Source organism: Salvelinus namaycush, chromosome 2 (assembly GCF_016432855.1).
Source record: "Salvelinus namaycush isolate Seneca chromosome 2, SaNama_1.0, whole genome shotgun sequence".
Lineage (NCBI taxonomy): Eukaryota > Metazoa > Chordata > Actinopteri > Salmoniformes > Salmonidae > Salvelinus > Salvelinus namaycush.
In genome coordinates this window covers 46,849,059-46,867,530 of record NC_052308.1, presented here as the reverse complement: position 1 = coordinate 46,867,530, position 18,472 = coordinate 46,849,059, and the positions used below count along the sequence as shown (strand labels likewise).

At 49.7% G+C, this 18,472-nt stretch overlaps 1 protein-coding gene across 1 annotated transcript in view; it reads left to right on the top strand.

Moving 5' to 3' along the window:
• LOC120064127 (plexin-A1-like) overlaps positions 1 to 18,472 on the top strand; it is a 257,343-nt gene that overhangs the window by 30,458 nt on the left and 208,413 nt on the right. The window contains exon 2 of the mRNA XM_039014494.1: positions 11,945 to 13,362. Coding sequence (XP_038870422.1) covers positions 12,166 to 13,362 — 1,197 coding nt within the window. The 5' untranslated portion in view covers positions 11,945 to 12,165. The remainder of the gene's footprint in view (positions 1 to 11,944; positions 13,363 to 18,472) is intronic.

Below are 18,472 nucleotides of genomic sequence, written 5' to 3'. Positions count from 1 at the left end.
TTATTCAGATGAGCATTCACTCATAGTAGACTGCACACACCCTCAAGTCATATGGCATACGCAGTCTTCATGGGCAGAGGTGCCACGACCACAGACAGCCCTGTCTAAAACGACATTAAAATGACACCACACATCGAGTCGAAACGTAAGGAGAAAGAAAGTCCGCGTTTACTCAGGCAGCCCAATTTGTATTTATTATTGCCTCTTATTGGTTCATTTGACCAATCCGATCCAGGTTTCCCCCAATAATTGGTTGAAAGATCAAAATAGGGCTGCCTGTGTAAACGCCATCCATAAAAACACGGTAATGCGAACCCATTGTGAATGCAGCCAGATAATGCGTGCTGTCAGTGCTGGGCGGGGCCATTTTGTTGTTCTAATCAGAGTGTGATCTAGCTCACTGCGATCTAGTGGATGAGCTAATGGGGAGGAGACTATGGTTTGGCAATACTAAGATTTGCTCTCTCTCAATGTTGGATGATCTGGGCCTCCGGTGTCTAAACAAAGACAACCGTTGTATAATTTCTCTCCGTTCTGATATGAATATGACTTGCATTTTTATGCACGCTGGCTTCCTCCCGCCGCGCTACTTCATGATCAAACTATTCATTTAAATCCCGTTGTTTTTGAATAACCTAAAAACATGTTAGGCCTAAGGTAATAAGGAGGAGTAGAACAAACCGTAGCAAGATAGAACATCTAGTAGTAGTTTGAACGCACCTTAGAGTTGAGCAATGCTTAGTCTAAAACAGATGATGGATGCGTCCCTCCTTGCCGTTGCGAACCAAAAGGCTAAAAGCAAAATCCTACTAATTACAATAGCCAAACAAAAGCGTTAAGACAAATTACAGTTATGAGGAGCTTTTCCAAAATAGGCGATTCAAAAAAAATAAAAATAAAAATGGTGCTTACTATCAGGAAGTTGCAGCTTTCACATGTGAAAGTCAGTCTATGGGCGATTCTCTCACAGCTTTATTTTGGATGGCATATTACAGGCAGCAAGAAGTCAAATGGAGCAAACAATACTTCGATGGAATAATCGAATGAGAAGTCAAAATAACTCACAGCTGCGCAAAGCTTATGAAAGAAACGATGTGTAGGGTAGTCCAATTTCCTTAGCCTATTATTAGCAATGTATAGAACCTACCTACATAGCAGGTTTTACGTTAGGAAAATGAACATTCTTACTGGCAGCATTTACCGGGCATTTAGGAAATGTACCGGTGTTGTGCTGAAAATCTATCCCCGTGTCAGAATCTCCCCCCCCCCTTCGCGTGAACGCGTACGCACTCAATTCTTCATTGCTGCGACTTGCTTGCTAGTTGTAATTTCTGATCATGTTAGGCTGCGTTTCATTTGAATTTTTATGTCGGTTTGGCTATTTGTTTCAAGTGTATTGGTCTATAAATAAGTCTCTTTGCCAAAATTCGTCATCTCGCCGATGTCTTATTCGACTAGTAGTTGTTCTGAAATGTTTATTGCTGTCTTACATTTTACTCCCTCTGTTTAATATAACACGCATACATTCATTCTTAATTTCGGTTGCCTATCCTGACATGAAGTTTGTTCTGTAGAAAATATTTGACTCTGATGTGTGCCACAGAAAGTATTTGACTCTAGCCACAAATTAAGGAAATTAGAAGGGGGGAGGGGGGGGGGGGGGATTTCGGCAGGCAAGAAAATGTCATTTTTTTCGGCACAACACCGGATACATAAGCATTGGTACCGTAGGCCGATTAGGGCATCCACCCACAGTTCTCAGAATGACCCTAAGCAATTTGGGCAGAGGGTGCAGCAAATACCAAATAGATGATTGTTGAGTTGTGACTGTCAGTGAAAAGCAGAGACCCAGCCAGCCAATATTTAAAAATACAGTTGTGGAAAAACAGTTTGGAAAACAAATGGCTATAGCTTTAATTTCTTGTCAAATGACAATCTGATTTGGCCTATAGCCTAGGTCTACACTAAGCCACTACGTGCTGCATTGAGGTCTTTTTGCAAAAAGTGATTGAGATATCATTAGACAAAATTATGACCATCTAATCATCACATTAGGAATGGTAGGCTATCTTACATGCGTCTACAAATGCGAGGATGCATGGAATGCTTCATTATAAAGGTGAACTTTCATGGGAAAGATTTGCTTCCCTGAACTTCAAACCCACATGCTAGAATAACTGCCTACATGTACTTTTCCTCAGCCCCAAAAAAAAAAAAAAAAAGCAAAACCACTAGCCTATGTTTTCTACTATCCCCCATAGTAGAAAAGTTCACCTATTCTATTGGTCAACTTGTCGTTCTGTGCGAGAAATAAATAGCCTATCCCAAACAGACTCTGGGACAGTTGTGGGACGATAGATCCCACATTCATATAACCAGTAGGCCTAAACTACATCCCCAAAACTGTCTTGGCTTAATTGTTTTTCACTGGTGAACTGAACCCCTGCTTCATAGAAGACTAGGCCTGATAAGAGAGGAGCGTTCCATTATGATCGACTCTGTGGGCCGAACAACTAACATTATGAAGGAATTCGATGAAGTTCACGTCAGGGAAAGCACCATGACGCCGAAACTGGTCTGTGTAGTTTGTGACTAATGTAATAACTCGCCGACTAGCGTGCAATGTTGTTCACGTAAGATAAACGGTAACCTACACAAACATACAAAAGACTGGCACATTCAAACAGTGGCAACAAGTTCCACAGTTCATGCTGAGGCGTCAGGAACCCAGAGCTGGCACTCACTGCAGCTGTTGAGGCGGAAATACTGCTGAATGAGCGGTCGCATAAAACCTGCTCACATCTAAAATACCCATGCATAGATCACACACAAGTACGATCAGATGAAATAAGCCCTCGTAGTTTGTTCAGAATATCTGACTGCGCCTGGGTCATTCCTTCCTTCCTTGACAAATCCTTGGTGAAGGTGGGGTGGAGAGAGAAATGAACAGCGGAAGAGATACAGACAGAGGGGGTAGAAGAGAATGTATGAGAGAGAGATGGACAGAGAGGATAGAAGGGGAGAGGGAAATTAACAGAGCAGGTAGGGTGAGATAAGTGAACCGAGGGGAGGCTTAATAATGCTTCACATTAGCGCTGTGTTCAGTCATTCAGTGTCCAGTCACTGGGAAAAACTTGGTTGGCCTTCTTCACTGGTTAAAAATCTTTTGAGTGGTATTAATTTGTACAGTTGGGTGACATCATTGGAAACATTTCAAATTTGAATTTGGTGTCCCACAAGGTTCTGTGCTTGGACCCATATTATTTTCTTAAAACGTGATTTTGATTTGTGCCTCCCTTGTGGCGCAGCGGTGTAAGGCATTGCATCGCAGTGCTAGATGCGTCACTACAGACCCGAGTTCGATCCCAGGCTGTGTCGCAGCTTGCCGCGACCGATAGACCCATGAGGCGACGCACAATTGGCCCAGCGCCGTCCGGGTTAGGGGAGGGTTTGGCCGGCCGGGCTGTCCTTCTCCCATCGCGCTTTAGCGACTCCTTGTGGCAGGCCGGGCACGTGCATGCTGACTTCGGTCGCCAGCTGTACTGTGTTTCTTCCAACACATTGGTGCGGCTGGCTACCGGGTTAAGCAAGCAGTGTGTCAAGAAGCAGAGCTGCTTGGCGGGGTCGTGTTTAGGAGGATGCATGGTAGTTGCAGCGGCAGCGATGGGACAAGACTGTAACTAGCAATTTGGATATCACGAAATTGGGAAGAAAAAGGGATTAAAAGTACCCCCCCCCCCAACAACAAAAACATTTGTGGCCAGAGCCATGTTCCAGAGGATTCAGTTTTCGGACCATTTGAAGGTGGAAATGTCTTGTGGAGAACTGAGACGGTACCCGATTCTACATGTTGACAGACAAGCATGTATGTTCCATATGTATGTTATGTGAATATTCTGTAAGGTTACACCACACTGAATGTGACCTAGGGTGAGGCTGTTAGGGGCGGGGCGAGTGCAACACCTGTCGTGCACTGCTTGCATTCCTATCTGCAACGGCTCATAACGTTTCATCGCTCTGAATGTAACCCCAACTCTGTCCCCGATTTAAGAGGTTGCAGTAGGGTAGCGGAGTTGGGGTGGGCCAGTGTACACTACCTCCCCTTCACCCCCCCCCCCCCCCCCCTTCCTCTGGACAGAGACAACTGGAGCCTTTGATGCCGAGAGAGACAGCCTTTATACATATGCACGTACACACACACACACACACACACACACACACACACACACACACACACACACACACACACACACACACACACACACACACACACACACACACACACACCGGTGTGCTCAACGTCCCGTCTGTCACAACATAATCCTGTTTACCTCTAAAACACAAGTGTGCATTTCAAAGTGTGCGTGGAGGATGCAAAGGAGGCCCCTAGTGTGTCAGCTGTCACTCCCTAGTAGAACCAACACTCGTCCCCCAATCAAGCACACACAACACTTATCTTCATGCAACACTGCCACTGGAGGAATAACGCCTCGGTTTGTGACGATGTAGCCTCGGTTTGTGACAATGTAGCCTCGGTTTGTGACAATGTAGCCTCGGGTTGTGACAATGTAGCCTCGGGTTGTGACAATGTAGCCTCGGGTTGTGACAATGTAGCCTCGGGTTGTGACAATGTAGCCTCGGGTTGTGACAATGTAGCCTCGGGTTGTGACGATGTAGCCTCGGGTTGTGACGATGTAGCCTCGGGTTGTGACGATGTAGCCTCGGGTTGTGACGATGTAGCCTCGGTTTGTGACGATGTAGCCTCGGTTTGTGACGATGTAGCCTCGGTTTGTGACGATGTAGCCTCGGGTTTGTGACGATGTAGCCTCGGGTTTGTGACGATGTAGCCTCGGGTTTGTGATAATGTAGTCTAGGTATATTCTAAATCATGTTCTGATTTTTAGCTCTGGGAGACCAGCTGAGTAGACTGGAGTCGCACAAAATCGAGTCAGTTTTGCAAGTTGCGCTTTCACCCCCTGATCTGGGTTCAGCTTTTTGGCGGTTAACGTCTTTCAAAAAAACTTGCTCTAGACCGTACTTTGGCAGAGCATCTGCGGAGGGAATGGCACAACGTTTGCCCTCAACTACAGAGATTTACATTGGCATTAAAAACCACTCCCGAGTTCCTTTTATCACCCTCAGCCTTGCCAGTCAGCTCTTCTCCTTGCAAAGTTTGCCGTACAAAACATGTCCTCCGCCGTTAATATTAAATCACAGATCTGATATACTGACACCGAGTAGGCATTCACTGCCGTTCAATGACTTGAATTGTAAAACCTTTTTTTGATTAAAAGACGTCACGATGATTCACTGGCGGGAATCTCGTCTGTGACTTAATTACCTCAAGTACCTGAAATATAACCCCCTTTCCTCAACTCATCACCCGACTCTAACTAGTCACTCAATGGAGGTGTGTTTTCTCCTTATTGTCCAGGGGAATAGTATATTCCGTATGCATACGTCCATATGCAGATTGTGCTTCCGGCTGTGGTTGAGATTTAACCCATGGAAGGGGAGATTAAGTAGGGGGTTGGGGTTTGTCCCCCCCCCCCCCCCCCCATTCCCCCTCTACCCACTCGGAGTACCCCGAAGGCAAATCCCTTAGCGTGTTGTCTTAAGGCTCAGACACGCTAATAGAGTTTGCTGGCCGAGATTACTTGGCACCCCTGAACGTAATTTGCGCACCGAGTGCGCACCGAGTGCGCACCGATTTTACATGTAGAACCGCTTGGGGGAGAAAAAAACTATGTCAGCAGTCAGACTGCAGCGGGTGGTCCCTAAAACCTAGATCCATATATGCAAGCCTTTAGAGTGCCTGGTAAAGATAAGAGCTTAAGAGACTTGCCCATTCAATCTATATGAGTGTTATTGTGTGCTAGGCTAGTGCTGTGTGTGCATATGAGTGAGAGGGGCATATGCATGTTATACCTGTGGTTATATAGCCTAGTATTTAGGCTACGGCTATTAGTGGGGTGCGAGCAGGTACGTGCGCGTGTGTCGTGAACATCACTTCTCCACCTCCCATACTCTGTCTGTCGGTTTCTCTCTGTGTCTGTCTATCTCTGTCTGTCGGTTTCTGTCTGTCTGTCGGTTTCTGTCTGTCTGTCGGTTTCTCTCTGTCTGTCGGTTTCTCTCTGTCTGTCGGTTTCTCTCTGTCTGTCGGTTTCTCTCTGTCTGTCTATCTCTGTCTGTCTGCCAATCTCTGTCTGTCTCTCTCTCTCTCTCTGTCTGTCTATCTCTGTCTGTCTGCCAATCTCTGTCTGTCTCTCTCTCTCTCTCTGTCTGTCGGTTTCTGTCTGTCTGTCTGTGTCTGTCTGTCGGTGTCTGTCTGTGTCTGTCTGTCTCTGTCTGTCGTCTGTCTCTGTCTCGGTCTCGGTCTGTCGTCCCCCTCCCATATTCCTGCTGCAGCATCCGTCCGGCGACGCTTGGTTTTCCTACAATCAAATGTAGGATTTTTTTTATTTTTACATCAGCAGTTGTCACAAAGTGCTTATGCAGATACTAAAACCCCAGAGAGCAAACAATGCAGTTGCAGAAGCACCGCCGGCCCACGTGACAAAATGAAGCGAGGAGAGAATTTGCTTGAGCTTTACGTGCGGAGTCAGACGCCTGGGTTTTTTCTGCTCTCCCCCGCTAGCGGCGAGTGCTATAATTGATATGCCACCGGCAATAAATCAGCCGGCCGCTGGTGCCAAGCTGGGGGCCATTATCTGAACACACAGGTATAGCGTCGAGGAGCTGAATGCGACTGGCTGCCTGGCTACTTTGCATAGGCGTGAGAGAGCATGTAGAGCTAAGAAAGCTGAGAGAGCGAGAGCGGATTTATGAATTCTGTTTGGTTTAGTCCCCCGCCCCCCTCTTCATATTCTTCTGGGGGTCACACACACACACACACACACACACACACACACACACACACACACACACACACACACACACACACACACACACACACACACACACACGTACCAGTCTGTATCATTTCCTCAGATCCCCCTCCGCCGCTAAGCCCAAACACTGTTAACCCAAATAAACAAACTGAAAACCAATCAATCACTGTACTGTTTTTTCCTTTTCTATATTACTTGATTGCGATAACAGTGCAGGCCTAGATGTCACTCTAGGTTCTCAACCAACGGGTTAAAAAGTGAGACTCGCAAAAGTCCCAAATGATTGGCACGTTTTCCTGATCTTCCCCCAATATGGTGCTCAGCCTTGTTCTACAGCCTTTTCATTTCGACACGGCAGAGGAAATTGAAACTGACGAGGTAAAAAAGGAAGAGAGGGAAAATTGAAACACGACAGAGGAAATCTGTACGAACCTGGAAGTGCTGGCAGATTCTTTATCGGGGAGAGATTGTGACAATTTCCTCATCTGTCAAGCATTCCATCAAGACCCGGGGGAGTTGAGTGTAATAAATTTTTTTGTCCATTATCAACTTGCTCTCCTCTCTCCCATCTCAAAGCTAACTCAGGGATGGGGCCATAGGCTTCAGCCGGGCATGCTTTTTTCAGCCAACCCCTAGAATTAGCTCTTATAGAATTAGCCTTTGTAAGTGAGCTGCCATTTTTTAATTTTATTATTATTATTTTTTTTTACAATAGCATGCATTGGACACGGACGGTCTACCGTGATAGCGTTTCCCTTATTACTTGGGTAGATTACGGCCAGCTAGAGACCCAGGCAAGTGCAATTTGTTGCGCCACTCACGCACTGTTAGGTCAAGTCATGTCGGCTGAAAATGAAGAGAAATTACTGTAGAGAAGACCTTCTACAGGTCTCCTCTTTTTCTCTCGCTCTCTCCCTCTCGTTCGTTCACGGGAATGACAAACGAAAATGAGCTCGCCGCCACGCTTTAAATTGACATCTGCTCTCGGTGCAAGAAATTAATATCTTTTTTTATAGGATGACTTCTCACTTTATTGCACCTGCTTATGTTGGAGAGGCTTCGACACAGGCAGAGGAGTTTATTAGTAGATGCACAACCGTATGGCGCCGTGTGCATTTATTGAACCTAGGTTTTCTCTATTGGCGTAAGCCACGTTAGGATTTCCGCGCCGCGATGTTGAAATGCCAGTGCGTTTCTCCTCCAGATGTTCTCCTTTTTTCTTTTCTCGCTTTTTCTTTCTATCTCCATTATCGCTCGCCCTCTCTTTCTCTCTCTCGCCCCCTCCCCCTCTCTCTCTCGCCCCCTCCCCCTCTCTCTCTCTCGCCCCCTCCCCCTCTCTCTCCCCCTTTCTTTCTCTCTCTCGCCCCCTCCCTCTCTCTCTCTCTCGCCCCCTCCCTCTCTCTCTCTCTCGCCCCCTCCCTCTCTCTCTCTCTCTCGCCCCCTCCCTCTCTCTCTCTCTCGCCCCCTCCCTCTCTCTCTCTCTCGCCCCCTCCCCCTCTCTCTCTCTCGCCCCCTCCCCCTCTCTCTCTCTCGCCCCCTCCCCCTCTCTCTCTCTCGCCCCCTCCCCCTCTCTCTCTCTCGCCCCCTCTCTCTCTCTCGCCCCCTCCCTCTCTCTCTCTCGCCCCCTCCCTCTCTCTCTCTCTCGCCCCCTCCCTCCCTCTCTCTCTCTCTCGCCCCCTCCCTCCCCCTCTCTCTCTCTCCCCCTCCCTCCCTCTCTCTCTCTCTCCCCCTCTCTCTCTCTCTCCCCCTCCCTCCCTCTCTCTCTCTCGCCCCCTCCCTCCCTCTCTCTCTCTCGCCCCCTCTCTCTCTCTCGCCCCCTCTCTCTCTCTCTCTCGCCCCCTCTCTCTCTCTCTCTCTCGCCCCCTCTCTCTCTCTCTCTCCCCCTCCCTCCCTCTCTCTCGCCCCCTCCCTCTCTCTCTCTCGCCCCCTCCCTCTCTCTCTCTCGCCCCCTCCCTCTCTCTCTCTCTCTCGCCCCCTCCCTCTCTCTCTCTCTCTCGCCCCCTCCCTCTCTCTCTCTCTCTCTCGCCCCCTCCCTCTCTCTCTCTCTCGCCCCCTCCCTCGCTCTCTCTCTCGCCCCCTCCCTCGCTCTCTCTCTCGCCCCCTCCCTCTCTCTCTCTCTCGCCCCCTCCCTCTCTCTCTCTCTCGCCCCCTCCCTCTCTCTCTCTCTCGCCCCCTCCCTCTCTCTCTCTCTCGCCCCCTCTCTCTCTCTCTCGCCCCCTCTCTCTCTCTCTCGCCCCCTCCCTCTCTCTCTCTCTCTCGCCCCCTCCCTCTCTCTCTCTCTCTCGCCCCCTCCCTCTCTCTCTCTCTCTCGCTCCCTCTCTCTCTCTCTCGCTCCCTCTCTCTCTCTCTCGCTCCCTCTCTCTCTCTCGCTCCCTCTCTCTCTCTCTCGCCCCCTCTCTCTCTCTCGCCCCCTCCCTCCCTCTCTCTCTCTCTCTCTCTCGCCCCCCTCTCTCTCGCTCCCTCCCTCCCTCTCTCTCTCTCTCCCTCCCTCCCTCTCTCTCTCTCTCTCTCGCCCCCTCCCTCTCTCTCTCTCTCTCTCTCGCCCCCTCCCTCTCTCTCTCTCTCTCTCTCTCTCTCTCTCTCGCCCCCTCCCTCTCTCTCTCTCTCTCTCGCCCCCTCCCTCTCTCTCTCTCTCTCTCGCCCCCTCCCTCCCTCTCTCTCTCTCTCGCCCCCTCCCTCCCTCTCTCTCTCTCTCTCTCTCTCTCTCGCCCCCTCCCTCCCTCTCTCTCTCTCTCGCCCCCTCCCTCCCTCTCTCTCTCTCTCTCTCTCTCTCGCCCCCTCTCTCGCCCCCTCTCTCTCTCGCGCGCCCCCTCTCTCTCTCTCGCGCCCCCCCTCTCTCTCTCTCTCTCGCGCCCCCTCTCTCTCTCTCTCGCGCCCCCTCTCTCTCTCTCTCTCGCGCCCCCTCTCTCTCTCGCGCCCCCTCTCTCTCTCGCGCCCTCTCTCTCTCTCGCCCCCGCTCTCTCTCTCGCTCCCGCTCTCTCTCTCGCCCCTGCTCTCTCTCTCGCTCTCTCTCTTTCCACAGCATATTCATCTTGTCCAGGCTTTCATTTGTGGAAATTGGATGACACAAACTCCCCTGAACCTCGCTGCTACCAGAGCAATGGTTTGCAATTCCACCGGCTAGCTTTTAGGGTTGTCTGATTGTGTGCATTTTCCCGAACCAAAACACTTTCCCCCTAAATCTCCCTCCAATGCGCACGCATGGACACACACATACACACAGTCATTTGTTAACTGACCGTACTACCTCCATGTGTTCTTGGGGACTAATTGACACACAGGCCAACCCCTCAAATCACTCTCCGGAGGAAAACTGAAGATAAGGGAGGAAAGAATTGACTTATTATTCCTTCCCTCTTTCTCTTCCGTTTTAGATTTTCTTTATATCTCACGTTTTTGTGCCTCCCTTACGCCTCTCCCTCCCTCACGGCTCTTCGTCCCTCCCTCCATCGTCTCTCGTCTTTCCCGATTCGGTTCGGTCATAAAATAACCCTCTGCCGACACTTTCATAGTCTAGGTGAAATTAAGCTGGGCCTCAGAGTTGCCGCACACATTTTGCGTAATCAGCATTTACAGGAAAACTAATGTCCCGGTATCGCCCGGAACATGATTGGTCTGTCAAGCAGCGCTGAGATGGGCCAACTCAAACTCTCTGCTATCATTGGCACTAGAAATCACCCACAAGGAGAAAAAAAAGTCTTTATCCATTACTTCCACCTCCCCGTCAATCAATCCCCCCCATCCCTCCTCTCCCATCAATCCCCCCCATCCATCCGTGCCAAGGGAATCCAACTCCGGGAAGATATGGAAGCCGAGGAAGTGCTGGCATATATGTGTCACTTAATTTAGAAGAATTAGCAAATGCAATGATCGGAGAGGGGGGGGGGATTAGGGCTAAATCCAGTCAATTCCACTCCCACACCGGGAATAGCCAAATGGGCCCAGGAACTTTGGCTCAGACAATTAGAGGTTGTTTTGGTTTGGATGGGAAGCAGATCTTTAGGGGCTCCTGAGTGGCGCAGCGGTCTAAGGCACTGGTTTGATTCCAGGCTGTATCACAACTGGCCGTGATTGGGAGTCCCATAGGGCTGCGCACAACTTGCCCAGCGTCATCCGGGTTTGGCCGGGGTAGGACGCCATTGTAAATAACAATTTGTTCTTAACTGACTTGCCTAGTTAAATAAATAAACATATTTTTTTGCGTTTAACTGCTGGGAGTGGATGACTGGGTTGGGTGGGCGAGATAGCGAGAGAAGCTTTGGCTGGAGTGGAAATGGGAATTGTATTGTTGGAACCGCAACAACAATGACAACAACAACAGCAATTAATCTCTCTGAGACGTGTGCAGTATACTTTTGTCTCGAGTCTCGATCCATCTCATTCTTTAATTTCCCTTTTTTTTTCTAGCTTGCATTGTTCTCTACATTCCCGATGGAGCATAATGACCATGAATCATCATTTTTACTCCACCTCCCTCAGGGTAGAAAACATGTTTTGTCCATCAGAGAGCTGCGGATCTGCCACAGAGTAACTGAGAACCATGCCTTGGTGCTATTGACAGAATAAGGGCCTAATTAGGAGAAGAGGGGGATGCTGGGTAGTTTGCTGATACTGCATGCAGTGAGGAGGCCTGGGAGGGAGCAGACCTGGATACAAATTGCGTGGCGTCAATAGAAGTGTGCCACCTCTGGGGATTTTCTCAGCAGACCTTCTCTAAACCCCTCACTCTACTGTTGAACATGTGAAATATTAACAGGCTCGATGTTGTGTGTCTCTAACTCATCGCAGTGTGACTCGCGTTATTGTACCGTGCGTTGTGTAATATGCCTGAAGCTCTCGCTAGCTGTCTCCCTTCATAATTGAATGTAGTCACGGATATGTCCTACAGGCCTGAGTTTGTCATTTATTAATCTGGGGTGGTTGAATGTCGTCTTCACTTTTGTCTTAACTTGGCAGCGTATCTCGCGTGCTTTCAGGTTCCCCGGCTGATGCATAATCAATAGGTAATGTTCCATTGCGTCTCATAATGTGTTTTATTTTTTTTTGCCTTGCAGGGCTCCTACCAATGCCGCTGTGGATGATGCTCTGGATGACAGCTCCGAACGCAGAGAAAAGGACACCGGATCAATAGGAGCTTCCCCCCCCCCCCTCCCTTGGCCAGTCCATTCTCCTTCCAGGGGAAGAAAGCTAAACACAAACAGAGCCGGACTAGGTGCTGGAGTGAACCCACCTCCCCCATCCCTTCCCCCAGCCTTGCCTCCCGCAAGTCCCAGATATGTGGCCCTTACAGAGGTCACTCGCTGCCCCTCGTCTGGGGAACCTGCTCCTTCTTGGGGTGCTGGTCCTCTTGGTAGGCCCATCCCAAACAGGCCCATCCCAAACAGGAGGCCAACCCCAGGCCTTCAAAACCTTCCACCCGCCCGATTGGGGACTGACGCACCTGGCCATCCACAACAAGACGGGCGAGGTCTACGTCGGCTCGGTCAACTGGATCTTCAAACTCTCCAGCAACCTCACCAAGCTGCGGAGCCACATGACGGGACCCGTGGTGGACAATGAGAAGTGCTACCCCCCGCCCAGCGTCCAGTCCTGCCCCCACGACCTGGCCCAGACCAGCAATGTCAACAAGCTGCTACTCATTGACTACGCCCAGAACCGGCTCATCGCCTGCGGGAGCACCTCCCAGGGCATCTGCCAGTTTTTAAGGCTGGACGACCTGTTCAAGCTAGGCGAGCCGCACCACCGCAAGGAGCACTACCTGTCCAGCGTGGCCGAGTCTGGCACCATGTCCGGGGTCATCATCACCTCCCCGCATGGCCCCGCCAGCAAGCTCTTCATCGGCACGCCCATCGACGGCAAGTCCGAGTACTTCCCCACGCTCTCCAGCCGCAAGCTGATGGCCAATGAGGAGAACGCCGACATGTTCAGCTTTGTATACCAGGACGAGTTTGTCTCCTCGCAGCTAAAGATCCCTTCGGACACCCTCAGCAAATTCCCCGCCTTCGACATCTATTACATCTACAGCTTCAGCAGCGAGCAGTTTGTCTACTACCTGACCATGCAGCTGGACACTCAGCTCACCTCGCCAGACGCCTCCGGCGAACAGTTCTTCACCTCCAAGATCGTCCGCCTCTGCGTGGACGACCCCAAGTTCTACTCGTACGTGGAGTTCCCCATTGGCTGCACCAAGGACGGTGTGGAGTACCGCCTCATCCAGGACGCTTACCTCAGCCGGCCCGGGAAGCAGTTGGCCGACTCGTTAGGCATTTCCGAAGATGAGGACATCCTGTTCACGGTCTTCTCCCAAGGCCAGAAAAACCGTGCCAAACCACCCAAGGAGTCGGCCCTGTGCCTGTTCACGCTGCGCCGCATCAAGGAGAAGATCAAGGAGCGCATCCAGTCCTGCTACAGGGGAGAGGGAAGGCTGTCGCTGCCCTGGTTGCTCAACAAGGAGCTGGCCTGCATCAACTCGGTGAGTCCTGCGACCCTCATACCCTCATACGCCACTGACCTCTCTCTGATTCTCTGATTCAATTCACTGCCCTTCAATTCTGATATGTCACTCACATTAAATTCACTTTGATTCGTATTATTCACCATGCTCTTTTCAGAGAGCATTGAACAAAAGGCCTAAGCGCTGTAATGGCTGACCTTGTGGTCTCACTGGAGATCTGTCAAACTTGAGGAGACCGTAGTTACAACCACCCTGCAATTATCAGGGTTTCGCTTCAGACAGTAGTGATGAATACATGGGCCTTCCTCAACACGCCTCTGCCATGATGCTGGCATTTAGCTTTAGTCCCCTTCCACCACTTCTCCCTGGGGCCATCTGTAGGCCGGTCGTAATTAGAGAGGAAGTGCTGAAGCGTCGTGACTCTGAGCCCGGTTCCCACTCTCTTCCTGGAACCACTGAGTGCTTTGATTTAGTCCAACGGAGATATCATTAGCCCAGTCCCCAGGATTTGTGAAATGTCACTCAAATGACACACACACACACACAAATTCATTGAGAGAGGGTTGATCGCATGCTGTCTGCAGTACTCGGCCCCTCGGGGAAGACAGAGGCTTGGCTGGGGTTCTCCTACTGATCTACGGTGCATGGCCGCGCATGCTTTAGAGAGCACACGCCCCGCGCCAGGCTGAGAGAGACGAAATACACAGGCCTCAGTCCACACCCCTCTCGCTCTCCGTCGCCCTCTCTTTATGCCGCCTCCCTTCTCTCTCCCCTTCTTCTTCTTCTTCTCTCTTATCCCTTCTTCTTCACTTCCTCTTCCTCCTTCTCTCTTCCCAACAGTCATCCCGCTTTCTCTCCCTCGCCATGTTCTTTCTCTCCCTCTCCCCGTTCTTTCTCGCTCTGACTCCCCCTCTATTTATTTATTTATCCATCTACAGTCGACTTCTGCTTCTTATTGTCTTTGTCACTCACTTCTCAACCTCTCTCTCTCCTTCTTCCTCTTTCATTCATTCTTTCCCTCTTTTTTTTGCGCTCTCTTTCTCCCCCCCCCCTTTCTTAGTCTCTACCACTCTAATGATTAGTTCTATTGATGTAGCATTCTTATTAAACAGCGGTACAGCCCAGCTTGGTGACAGGTGCTACGTGCTAATGAAGGCCCATCTACAGCTGTACGTCATACACATAATGGACTACGAATGAGTACAGCAGGAGCAACAGCAGGTTACTCTTTATTACAGTTCATTACCAAGAGTGCACAGGTGCTTGAAAGAAAGGGATGTAGAGATTGGGAAAGGAGGCTGCCGAAAAGCCCGGTCGAGTCGCGCCGTCTGTCGTTTCTAAACCCTTGAGAGGGAGAGCGGGAAAAAAAGAGAGGGATTTGTGAATGGCCCAGTTGAGGCACTCGGGGGGGGGGGTCACCTCGCTCTTCCTCAGCTGCAGTTGATTTTCTGTTGTCGTGCTGGCCCTTTCTTTCTCAACTCCTCTTCTCCCCGTGAGTGTTAATTTGACCGTTTTGGAAATGGGCTATGGTTCTCCTCGTACAAATGTGTCTTCACAAGTAGCGTTTACACAGGAGAACTATTATCCAAAGCCAGTTCCCATGTGATCTTCTCTCAAGTAACACCCCACAATCTGCTTAGTCAGCCCATCGGTCGCAAACCATTCCACACTGACTCATTCTGGATTCCCGCTTTTGAAGCCCACTCGTTGCCACAGCTCCCCGGCCCTTGTGGGCACGGTGATGTAAGGGCTGCTGTGTTCGCCGATTGGCTGGCCCTTGATCCCGAGGCGACGCCAGGTCAGGCTTGAGGACTCATTGAGCATAAGTAATGCTGTAAGCACAGGTCTTGGAACAGCGTTTCCCTCCCCCACTCTCTTAACCTTAGCCTTTGAAAACTGACCTTAGATCAGTGTCTGGGGGTGATTTCGGCACGTTGCTCTGTGAGGGTGTAGATGAGGTCAGCAGTTGACCCTGGTGTAGAGCGGCTGGGAGGCGGATGGAGGCAGTCCATTGGCCAGCTGAAGGGTGCAACCTATCATGATGAATGGTCTCCCGTACTGTCAGCTCCCCTCATTACCCCTGTAAATGGACTGTGACTGTGTGTGTGGAAAGCTCACATAGGTTCACTGTTGTAGATATTTATTATGTAATTTTGTTCTGTATATTGTACACACACACACACACACACACACACACACACACACACACACACACACACACAACTAGCTGAAGCGACCTTGGGCAGTGTCTGTGTTCTCGGGCCCTCATCGCATATGTCTGAGGTTTATTAGTGATGCTATGTCCTTCCACCACTGGGAGTAGATCCACAGAAACCATTTCTCCACTGAGAGAGGGAGGGAGGGAGCGAGACAGAGGTAGGAAGGGCGAGGAGTAGGAAGAGAGAGGTGGGTAGAGGGGGAAAGACAATTAAAGGGGGAGAGCAAGTGGGTGGAGGATTGGGAGAGTGAGGGGGGGGGGGGGGGGGGTTGGGGGGGTGGAGAGGGAAGAAATGGCAGTGGTGAAAAAAGTACCCAGTTGTCATACCTGAGTAAAAGTAAAGATACGAGAATGACTCAAGTAAAAGTGAGTCACCCAGCAAAATTCTACTAGAGTAAAAGTCTAAACGTTTTTGGTTTAAAATATACGCAAGTATCAAAAGTAAATGGAATCGCTAAAATATGCTTAAGTATTGAAAGTAAAAGTGTAAAGAATTTCTCATTCCTTATATTAAGCAACCCAGACGACACGATTTTCTTGTTATCAAAATTTACGGATGGCCAGAGGCACACTACAACAGTCAGACATGATTTACAAACGAAGCATGTGTGTTTAGTGAGTCTGCCCGATCAGAGGCAGTAGGGATGACCAGGGACGTTGTCTTGATTATTGTGTGAATTAGACAATTTTCCTGTCCGGATAAGCATTCAAAATGTAACGCACTTTTGGGTGTCAGGGAAAATGTAAGGAGTGACTAGTACATTATTTTCATTAGGAAGGTAGTGGAGTAAAATAAAAAGTTGTCAAAAAATATAAATAGTAAAGTACATATACCCAAAAACACCTCTTAAAGTAGTACTTTAAAGTATTTTTACTTAAGTACTTTACACCACTGAGAAATAGTGAGCTGGAGCGAACGAGAGAGAGACAGAAATAGTGAGTTAGAGAGCTGGAGCGAATGAGAGAGCGACAAATAGCTACAGAAAGAGAAAGGAGACATGCCTTTGCAGGCTACATCTGCTGAGGAAAGGGGGGCGAGGAGAAGTGGATATTGCAGATGGAGAGAAAGGAAAAGAGAAAGGTAGAGAAGCTAGCTACAGAAAGCCTGTGCTGCCCATGTGTCTGCTAGTACCATCAGCCACAGAGCAGGAGGAGATGATTTGAACAGAATGCTCCAGCACCAATAATATCGGTGTCAGTCACCCTGGCGCTGGGCTGTCACCGTCACCGCTGAGCCTTTCCGTCATCCACTGGCTTTTCACAGGGAGGCGCTTTCTACCGCTGCTCCTGACCCTCCGCGCCAGCTGGTGGCTGGCAGTATGCCAGATAACGCTCACCGTCTTCAGGTGACATCTAGACATTCACGCCGTCAGGAAGTGAATAGGAGGAGAATAGAACAGTGGAGGATGTCCGTTAGTGTTGGCGCCATTGTGATTTGAGTGTGTTTGGCTGGGGTGGGGGTGTGTGTAGTGTTTGTTGTGGGTGGGTGTGGGCGTGTGTGTTTTGGGTGGTGTGTGTGTTGTGGGGAGGGGGGGTGCATGTGTGGCATGTGCAGGCATTCATGAAGTCTGTAATGGACAAACAAAATACAATGCTACTATCACAACCTTTCCTTCGGTTTAGCCCCCATCTCTATTTCTCTCTCTCTCTCTCGCTCGCTCTCGCCGAAGATGCCGCCGACGTATGGAATATGAATCTCCGGGTACTCACCGTCCACCCGACCTTCCCAAAGGCGGAACAATGGTCTAGCTTCTTCGGCGAGGCGCCGGGTAGCCTGGGATTCCTACCGTAGAGTAGGAAACGAAGACTGAGAGGCCGACGTGGGGGGGGGGGGGGGGGGTCATCTTAGTGAGATTGAGACGCCGGGTGACCCGTACTAAGCAGGACGCGTGTGTGCTATACTATGCAGGATGCCTACTCACAGCACTATTGAACTCAACTGGTATCTCTTCGAAGTAAGAGCGGATGTGAATCTCCGTCTCTCCTCATTCATCTAGCCTCGGGAGTTTGATAGTGTTTCAGGTTAGCCTTTTTATCTGTTAAACTACTTCCGTCCTGCCTCCTCTCCTTAGAGCCCATACACAAGACTGTGTCCCAAATGGCACCCTGTTCCTGATGTAGAGCACTACTCTTGAGCTGGTTAAAAGTCGCGCACTACGCAGGGAATAGGGTTGCGTTTGGGCCGCACATAGGAGCCGCCGCCGCTACACTGATCTACATGAAGATATGCCTAGATACTGAAGGCTTTGTTGGGCCTAACGCTATCCGCGAATAGCATTATTCCATTTCATTTAACTTTGCTTATTCCATACAGGGGGGAAATACAATTGAGTTTAGTCAAGTGGACTCTGCGACGTCAGATTCAGAATCAAATGTGTGTTCAAATGCTACATTTCAAACACATCTGTGCTTGATTGAAGTTTGCCTCGCGCAATAGATATCCTCCCCCCCAAAATCTGGAACTCCAGGCAGGCTCAAGCGAATGCAAGATTCAAAATAGTATTTGATCCCAGGTCTGGAGGGCTGTGTTCTTCCAAAACTCTATTTTTAACTCAAGCAAGGCCAACTAATAACCTCGTTAAATATATTCGCCTTCGCGATTCTGAGCGGTAATTACGATAAATGTAAAACACAGGACTATTGCCTTTTTCCTTAATCAGAATGTGACGGTAAACGCACGTGGCTCATTAAACGTGACAAATTGGGACGACGGCGGTGACGACCACCGGATGGATGATTCTTAGTTAATTGGGCCACGTAATGAGCTGAGGGGTGAGAATTACCGGGTTGAACCTATGTCATTATATACCATACTAATGTACTAATATTAGACATTCTTATGTGTTGGGTTAGATTGACGGCCAAACCAAGCAATCCAGTGTGTGCGTGTGTCTACCTGTGTGTGTTTGC